Below are 10,106 nucleotides of genomic sequence, written 5' to 3'. Positions count from 1 at the left end.
GGGGTAGCTGTGGGGGGGGGGGCATTAGGTGGGGGGGTCTGCTCCACCCCACCCCCTCCTCCAGTTCCAGCCAAACCAAGTCCAACAGGCAGCTGCCTGCTACTTCCTCCCCCTCCTGTTCTGTCCCCCGCTGACAGCCCCAGAGCTGGGATTGGGGTGGGGAGAGGTGGTTCAGCAACTTCCTCAGAGGCTACTGGACCACCCCCACCTGATGGTAGGATGGATGCAGGCAGGCTTAAGCCCCTCAGATCCAACCTGTGAATGTCTGTTGGTTTGAGGGGCCAGTGCTCACTCACTGTGACTTAGTGGGGGCCCTAAACATCTGTAGGCACCCTATAATTCTGTTAGTCTCAAAAAGGATCTATTACAGGATACAACTGTACTCTTAAAACCTTAACTCTCCTTGAACGGGAACAGTTTTTGTTGCCCATCAGTCCCAAAAGAATCCTAAAGCCATGCTTTCTTCAAAGAGGAAAGTCAATTTAATATGCATATAAAAACTAAACAGCTCGATTCTCAAATCTTGCTATGATAACCAGACAATGTAAACAACCTAAGCCCAGCACCAGAATGTTTTTAACTGTTAGATTTATGACTCCATTTGTTTCACTGCAAACCTTGTGTTAGCAATCTTTGCATTTTATATAAATACACAATTCTTCTTGAAAGCAGTTAATATCCTGTAATAATGAATGAGACTTCTCAAGCTGAAACTTTTATGTACTGAGTCTGAAATATTGTTTTACCTCTAGATGCAGAAACTCTAACTATTATATTTTTCTTTCATGCTTAAGTGTTATATTCCTTGTAAAATTTCCTCTGCTGTGGCATATTGAGGGGAAACCATGCTGTCTGTTTAAATTGTAGGGGTTACTAACCATGCTTGCAGGCTAAGGGACTCCAGGGAAGTGCACAGACAGAATCTTGTTTTCAGTATTGCTGTTGATTGAAACTTTCTGCAACATGGCAGGTTCAGTTGGTGCTTAATGTTCATTGGTTTTCATTTGGGGGTATGTTATAGAGTCTTTTTTTTCCCCTCTGGATTTTAAGAAAATAAAGTATTATCCTGTTACTGCTTCTTCAGAAACAGCTTCAATGCTTTTTTTCAACTCCCTTGTGTTTGGCAAAAATAATACCAGCTCTTCTTCCATAAGGTCTTTCCCATCCTTCAAAATGAGTGACTAGTTCCATATGACTTATACCTCTATAAATAGCTCCTATCTCGTAGGAAAACAGGACTTAAGCAGTTTAGGTTTTCTTTCCCATATTTATATGTCCAAGTATGCCTTCAAAGCTGTCAGAAATCTCCTTTTATTTTTTCCTTTTTATTTGGAGTAATTGCTTAACGTAGGGCTTTCCTGAACTGAATAAAACTACTTTTTATACAAACCCTACACAATCAAAGAGTTTGTCTACAAAGTGAGAGTAAGATAGTATGTGATGTACCACAATATTTGACAAGGATAGGACAGAATAGGATAGAATGGCCGTGAATTACCTCTGGTCGTCCAGAAATTATTATCAACAGCACCTTTAAAATGTATGGGAAATGGTAGGCACATTGGGAATGCAACTTTTGAGAATTCTGAACTGGTAATAAAGCTCCAGGGTTCAGTTTAGTTTGTGGAGATGATTTGAAATCACAAACTGTATTGGTTCAGTGATCATTGTGAAGGTTTGCCAAGATATCCTTGGATAAAAATTACAGGTCATTCACAATATGCCCAATATTGGCCCTTTAAGACAGGCCAGTTTAGGGGACAATTATGAAGTCCCAGTTTAGGGGACAAATCCAGTTCTGTTTAAAATTAGAGAGGTTTACTGGTCATCATAATTATCAGATTTTTCTGTAAGAGGTATGTGATTAACATATTAATGAAGCTCTTCCATTCCTATGATTCATTCCAAAGTAATAACATTGCTTTATTGGGAGATAAAATGCCTATCGTTGTTTTGAGTTCATTTTAAGCCTCGGACATCCTACACTGTACTGGCAAGGTCAGCTCCCTTACCTAGCCAGTTGGTACTGCAGAGGTCCCGTTTCCCCCTCTCCCCACAAATCCTGCATCTAATTGTTCAAAGTATCATCAAGGCACAAGTGTTTGTTTACTTGCTTTCCACTGAAGATTATAACTAGTATACATTATAGTACTGACTAGCACACTACTATTGGTAGTGACAGCATTGACTCTTTCTGTTGCAATGAAATACTAAAATAATCAAGGAGTACTACATATAGTTTTTGAACAGAATTCCTCATTAATGTCAGTGCTTAAGGCTGAATGGTTTTTCACAAGTTTTTAATTGTGATTCATTTTCATAAAGCTGTTTTTAAGACTCAAGATACCAAGATATACTGTAACACTGTTGGTTTTGATCCTTTAAAACGCTAAGCCTATGGGTAATTTTCTTTATTAAATAGTTCCATGTCACTCAGGTGTATGCAAGACTAAGCCCTTATATTGTATGAGGTTAATGTTTTAGTAAGAGTAGACTCCTGGCCATGCTTTGAGATGTTTAAATTTTAAAAATATTTACTGTAACACTAATTTTAGTACACCCTAAGGTTTATTTTGAATGCAGTTATTCAGACTTGTAAAGGAGTCACAGCTAATAGGCAATTGAAACACGACCGAAGCCTAGTTTATATTTTTCCATTTAATCTTACCATCTTACCCATCCTGCATATTATATTTCCCTTTCTCCTCAATATATGGTTGTTAATCTCATCACTAAAGAAAATAGTCTACTGGTTATAATTGAGATTTTAATTTTTAAAACCTTATGAAAATGATAAAAAAGCAAAGAATGCTGACACACGCATAACTTTACTGCTTTGTTTATGAGGAAATGATCCTGCATTTCAATGACTAATTCATATAAAATGCTCATAATTGAGTGTGAAATGTGAAAGTTCTTGTTTTCCAAAATTCATTAAACTCATTTAGCTCCACTTGTAATGTGACTTCCATCTACTACAGAAAAACAAGATGCATCCAAAATAGAAGATAAACATGAAGTCAAAAATAACAAAGTAGTAATAACAAAACTAATTATACTTTCATTAAACATAGAACTTGAAAATTAAGCCTAAATCAACTATTGAAATACTTCAATACTTCAATACTTGAATACCGCTACCAAAAATTGGGCTCCTGCCACTGTGATTCCAGTGATTCTGCATGACTTCAGACTCATTGCTCCGTGTAAATGACCGTAGTACCCCAATTCTATGGGGCAAAGCGTAGTTTTATGTCTATCTGTACATTCCCTGATGTGGCTCTGAACACATAAAGTACCTTGTACAAGACCCAAGGAAGAGTAGGAGGGAACTTTATTGTAGAGAGATCTTCACGTTCCTTCCCTGGAGAAGAAGGGAATTAACATTCAGATGGTCTTTCTGAATCCAGGTCTTAAAAAGCTTATACTACTTCAGTGATGTTTACTGTGATCATGCCAAAACTTTATAATATCCTGTCTCATGCTTTCAGTGAGTATCTGGAAACATTCTATATATTATTCATTTATATGTATGAGCTACACCTGCAGACTTTCTCAAACTGAGGTATATACCTTAAGCAGGGAAGTTGATTTTGCGTGCATCTACATGTGCACATTTACTGCACAGTATGGAAGCATGTCTACACGTGCACATCCGTACTGCACAGTGAATAAGTGAATATGGTGACTTAGGCTGATTTGAGCATAGCTCCATGGAGCTATTGCCATGGGCATGTATCTGGTGCATGTTACAGACTCTTCTAACACCTGTCCCTTCTGTGAGCAGAGGTAGACCGTGGCACATGCCTAACATGAGCCAGGCTGAAGATCCTTTACCACCTTCTAAAAAACCTCTTGCTGAGGTTTTGGCTGCACCATTCCCTGCACCTTTTTGTTTACACACTCCCCATCCATCGCTCCACCAAGTCCTTGGACCCTCCTGGTCAACTTCCTCCTGCCTGTAACTAAACTAGCTGAGCAAGAAGGAGGCTCTGGCTGGGAGGGCCCTTGGTGACTGCAGAGCCGTCTTCCTATCCCTCATCCATGCGTATCTCTGGGTGAGTTTCACTGGACAGTGTCCACTAGCTCCTTAGATTTGCCCTGCCATGTGTCCTCTCCCTTCCCTCCCCCCGTCTCTGCTCCCTTGGAGCACTTGCTATTAACTTCTGACTCTCACTTCTGCCCCTGTTGTTATTTTAGGTGTTCTTAATGAGTGTCTTTACTAGCCCTCTCTAACAAACAGAGGGCTATTTCTATTTGAGCCCATGCTCAGCATTCTCTTGTGCATCAAAGAGGTGTGGAGTGTAGGCTGCAGACTGAAGTGTTCACAAACAAATAAGGTACATCAAGGAGCTGATTGAAAACAGCTTCTGGTAGGGAAAGTGTTGTAGTAGAGGTACTCAGAGGCACTTTGGTTATGTTGATATCAATCTGATGGATTTTGTTTGTGTATGCTTTGGCTTTGAAGATTGGGGTGGCTAGTAGGGGAGCATGGAGGCCATAGAGGGGCACTATGCTGAGCTGATTACACATGGTTTTGTTTGCTTTTAATGAAAGGCATGGGGTCACTATTGCAGAAATGTGAAGGCCACTAAAGGGCACCTTGTGAAAGCATAGTTGATTTTCAGGGGGCATTAGCTGTGTGAGAACAGTAGGAGTGCCTAGAGAGGGTGCTGTGTTTTCTGTCCGGGACACAGCAGACATTGGATAATTATGCCCAAAGCGGTGCACAACTCCCTCAGAAGACATTCCGAGAGTGTGTCAGGTAGCCTGTTGGGGACAGGCAAAGTGTACCAGTATGCAGAGTAAAATGTGCAGTAAGAAGCCTGAGTCTGAGCCAAGCAGACAGTGGAGACAGATAGAGGATCGAGCCTGAGTTTTTCTTCATTGCTTCTTCAATCCAACCTTTCTATATGGTCTGTTCCCAGTATTCTGCACAGGTCACTGCTTCTGGTGTTGGTGTTGCCAGATCTTGTGGGGTGCATTGTCGTGCTACAGGGCATCTCAAGAGATGATCCATGGTAGGCTTCTCCTGACAAACACATTGGTCAGTTGCACAGAGGCCCCATGATTTCATGAGAAAGTTGTATCTTCCAAGGCCCTTCTCAATCTGTTCAGGATCTGTCATGTATGCCATTTGTAGCTGAAACCCAAGTTAACTGCTGCATACAGATCATACATGTGAGGCAGTTGAGAGCTCCCAAGAGCAAGCTGCCCAGGATTGCCAGGATATCCTGTCTGGGGCAGATGGAAAAAGGAGAGATAGCTGAGAGGTCTGGGAGCAATCTGCACAGAGCAACATGACTAGTTCAGACCACAGAACTGAGGGTGTGCTGGACTGTGAAATTAGGATTAAGTTACAAGCCAAAAGAGCCAGATTTGGTGCTAGTGAAGAGAGAGAAATTTATCTGCAAAGCCAGCAGTACCACTAGGCTGATTTTGGATGGGACCAGATAGAATTCTCCACCCCACCCCCTGATGATGAGAACAGCAGAGAGAAGAACACCCAAGGTGCTCCTCTGGCAGCTGAGGGCAGCCTTCCAAATTATAACAGCTACCATCAGACCTGGCAGGCAGATTAAAAAGGGCAGTAACCAAGAGGCCAGAGAGCCTAGCAGAACTGACTTCCAAGGGACATCAGACTCCAAGTCAAAACCTTCAACCTGCTACACCCTCTCACAGCTGCTGCCAACTGTTGCCCCATATAGTTAGCTGTGCATGGGCCATGACAGGCAAATTCTTTTTTTTCTTTATTCTGTATTTCCAAAGCAAGGTGCATGTGTAATTTGGGGGATGGGTGTTATGCAGAAAACATGGTACGTTGCTCAACTTTTTCTCTATATTGTCTGTGTAAAAGTGCTGTTCCAACTAGATAGTTAACATCATTATCACTTTTCTTACTGCTTTCTGTGTTTTTATCCTAATACATAGTTACTGTTTGAGAACCAAGCATGATCTGCATAGAACGCTCAGGTTATGGTTTAGTCTTGCAACCTACTATATGACATATTGATGTGAACTTTGGAAAAATCAACTTTCACTTTTTTCAATGCTCTTTGTCACATAGCATAAAAATGTTAGAAGACCTTCAGGATAAGGTCCAAGTCTGCTTCTCTTCATAATTGTTTAACATGTTCCCAATAGTTTCTGGCTTATAGACCTCCTTTTAAGGACCTACTGGTGCGGCCAATTCATTTTCAAATTCTTGATATCTGAACTCCAAAGGTTTCCTTTAACCGAATCCCGTCCTTTTAGAAGTGTAATAAAATGTCACAAAATTTGCCCAGCATTCTAAATGGCTGATTTACATACCGTGTCCAGGACCATGGATAGTTACTGAGGAATGCATGGTGCTGTTCAGGATGTGGCAGGAATTGATGCTATCCTGATATCAATACAGATGTGTCTGAAAATTTCTGTAATTTGCAGCAGCAGCTGCCAAAGGACCACTACCACCGCCAATTACCAATTAAGAGCGAGGAAACTGATGCTCCATATTGTAGATTTGTGCCTCCTACACTGAGGCAGCACAGGAGTATAGTGCCAAAAAAACACATTAGCAGATTTCTGCTGCCTGAATATATCTTTGTACTGGATTTCATGGTGTGTTTCTCCAAATCAGCTTTAGGGCAGATTTTTCACCAGTGGAATAAAGGCCAAAGTGATACCAAATCTCAGTAAAAAAAAATCATAGCATCTTATAAAAATATGACAAAAATATCCTTGTGTGTGGACATAGCTTGTGTAATTCCTGTATTAATGTCCCTAGATAGCATAATATACTTCATCACAGTAACATTTGTCTCCAAATGAAATCTATTTGGAACCATTAGCAGTGGACAAGATGATTATTGACCATTTTAGAAAATAAAGCATTTTAAAATCAGCTTCCTAATTGATGGTGAAGCATATATATTTGAAAATGGCCTTGGAAATGTTATTTTCTTAACCTATCATTTAGTCAATTTTTGTTTCAGTACTTTCTTTCCTTTCCTTTTAGCAATGGTAGTTCTGAGCAATCTGGAGCCAAATACAACATATGAAATCAAGGTTGCAGCTGTAAATGGAAAAGGGCAAGGAGAATATAGTAAAATCGAGATCTTTCAGACCTTACCCGTCCGTAAGTAATATTTTTCCTTTTAAATGAAAACTTAATTTTATCTGCACTGTTGGCAGGCTTGTTGACTTCTAGCTCAGCTATTAATTTTAAATATGAAAAATAACCTCTAATATTCAAAGAAAAGCTTGTGTTTCAGAAATAAGCACAACATTATGAGGTTCTTTCAAATGTGATGTTTCCAGGTAGCTTGTATAAGCTTTAATTTTATAATTTCCTTAGTAATTTATATTTTATTAGAATAATAACAAAAGCTGTATCGTAGCCAGGTGTATATGACATTAAAATGTACAAGGCTACAGTTAGTCTCATCAACATAAATGAGATTAGAATTTAGCCTTCTAGTAGTTTCCCCAGCAAATTATTCTAGGCACAGTATCCTATTAATCCGTCTTGAAATTGAATCATAAAAAGGAAAATATGGGCACCTATAAATCAGTTGTTATAACTATGATTACATGAGAGTGGCAAATGCCAAAGACTCATTTTCAGAAAACCAGTAATCTTTGTAGCCAGGGCATTTAGTTCTACCACTACTAAGCACTAATGACAAGTATTATTTTCAATTTGAAACAAAACTCAAGTACAAACAGACAAGGTAAGTAGTGGAAAAAATGAATGGTTGTACATAGCTTTTAGCCCTCTGGCAAAAGATAACTTGCTTTTAGGCCAATTTTTGGCATGCTTATTTGCACTGAGTAGGGGTATCACAGTCTTCTGCAATGAGGGATAAAGAGCTAGTTAGTGCAAGCAAAAGTGACACAAACCGACTTTTAAAGACAGATCAATAAAATTATTTTTGCCTAGTTACACAGCAAAGAACTATTTCCTTTTGATAATAAATTATGTAGGCAATGACTCCAGAGCATGCTTCTGTCCCAAAATCTGTTGCCTTCCCAATGTACTATTTGAAGATGTGATATTCTTTTTATTTAAATTTTATACATAGCGTAATAATAAGTGAAAGATTTGCCAACATCTTTGTATCTCAAACCAGGAGACGTTGCACTGAGTTATCATCAAATACTGGACTTCATTATTAAAGGCCAGAAATCAGGGAAATTCTGAGCTGGGATTTGAACTCAAACCAGGTTTTCTACAAGTGATTATAACACGTATCATCAATAAGATCATTTTTGATCACCAAAATCTCAAGCATTTCCAAGTAAGGGAGCATCTTATCTTAAGAATGAGAAGGGAAATTGTTTTTATTAAAAAGCGGCTTCTACTCTTTAAAAGTAATCCTGAAATGGAACGGAAAAAAAACAACCTTCCAAAAAACAAAAACAAAACAAAAAACAACCCTCTCTCCTATATACTAAATGGCCCTCAAGAGAACCACGCAGCAGTGAGCAAAAGCAGTCCTGAGATGCTTACATATATTTTTAAAGAGAGAGAGAGTAGATTCATATACTAATATATATACAGAGAGAGAGAGAATTACCCAGTCATACCAAGCTTTTACTTGGCCTGCTCTATTCTGAACACTAGATAAGGCATCAAGTCATGCTACTCAAAAAATGTTGGCTTTTTTTTTTCTGGTAAACTATACAATAAAAGTTCCTAGAAAATTTCCTTTAGAGTTTGTTCATGTAGTTTTGTTTTTGTTTTCAATTATTAAAAAAAAACCCTTGAAAATTTAGAATTCTGATTTATTGAACTGATGTCTGAACAAGCTATCATTTTGTAAAGATTGACCTAGGCATGTTATACATTTACATTCCAACTTACCTTCACTACTGATCATCGTGGTTGCCCTTCTCTGTATCTTTTTTGATTCTACCACGTGTTTTTTGAGATGCAAAGACCAGAACTACACCCAGTATTCAAGTTACGGACACAACATAGATATGCATAATGGCACGATGATGACCTCCATTTTGTTTTCAGTTCTCTCCTTAACAATACCCAGCAGTTTACTGGCATTTCTGGTGACTGCTGCACATTAAGCTGATGTTTTTAGAGAACTATTTACAGGTATTCACAGGTCCCTTTTCTGAGTCATACCAGCTAGTTCAGAACCCAGCACTGTGTATATATGGTTGAGGTTAAAATTTTTCCACCACATCCATTATCTTACATTTGTCAACACTGAAGCTCATCTGACATTTTTTGCCCAATCCCTTGGTTTGGTGAGATCTTTCTGGAGCTCTGTTAGCACCACTGTCCATCAGATAGTGCTAAGGGATCATTAAAACAAAATTAACTCTTAAATCATAGAAATTAAGGGCTGGAAGGGACCTCAAAAGATCATTGAATCCAATCCCCCTGCTTTGGGCAGGAATACTGCTGAGATCAAATGATCCCAGCAAGGTGTCCGCCCAGTCTCCTCTTGAAGAATTCCTCAAAGGAGGAGTACGCTTCCCTGACCCGAGCTTGTAGGGATTTGGTGAGGAAGGCTAAAGCAGCACTGGAGCTTAGATTAGCTTCTGGGATTAAGGATAACAAAAAGTCCTTTTTCAAGTATATAGCTAGCAAGAAGAAGTCTTGGGGTAACATTGGATCCCTACAAGGCAGGGCAAGGCAGTTGGTGATGGACGCGCGAGAGAAGGCAGAACAAGTTCTTTGTCTCCGTGTTTCTGTCCACTGACAATGGCGTGCTCTTGGGTAATAGAGTAGAGAGGCCCAGGAAGGATGCGAGTCCCCCGACTGTTAGTTCAGACCTAGTTAAGGACTACTTGGAGGGCTTAGATGTGTCCAAGTCAGCGGGCACGGATGACTTTCATCCGCGGGTGCTGAGGGAATTGGCTGGTGTCATTGTGGAGCCATTGGCATGGCTGTTTGAGGACTCCTGGTGCTCGGGCCAAGTCCCTGAGGACTGGAAAAGGGCCAATGTGGTCCCTATTTTCAAGAAGGGGAGGAAGGAAGAACCTGGCAACTACAGGCCAGTCAGCCTCACTTCTATCCTGGGGAAGGTCTTTGAAAAAATTATCAAGGGCCACATTTGTGAGAGCACTGCAGGGGAAGTGATGTTGAGGGGTAACCAACA

At 39.8% G+C, this 10,106-nt stretch overlaps 1 protein-coding gene across 2 annotated transcripts in view; it reads left to right on the top strand.

Annotated features, from left to right (window-relative positions):
- The window catches only part of NCAM2 (neural cell adhesion molecule 2), a 691,500-nt gene that overhangs the window by 591,304 nt on the left and 90,090 nt on the right, over positions 1 to 10,106 (top strand). For both annotated transcript variants that reach the window (XM_019524735.1, XM_019524736.1), the window contains exon 13: positions 7,001 to 7,120. In XM_019524735.1, the coding sequence (XP_019380280.1) occupies positions 7,001 to 7,120 (120 nt within the window). The remainder of the gene's footprint in view (positions 1 to 7,000; positions 7,121 to 10,106) is intronic.

This window comes from Gavialis gangeticus, unplaced genomic scaffold (assembly GCF_001723915.1).
Source record: "Gavialis gangeticus isolate Ggan-Ray unplaced genomic scaffold, GavGan_comp1, whole genome shotgun sequence".
In the NCBI taxonomy this organism is placed as follows: domain Eukaryota; kingdom Metazoa; phylum Chordata; order Crocodylia; family Gavialidae; genus Gavialis; species Gavialis gangeticus.
Note: the sequence above shows the minus strand (reverse complement) of the source record. Positions and strands in the feature narration are given on the sequence as shown.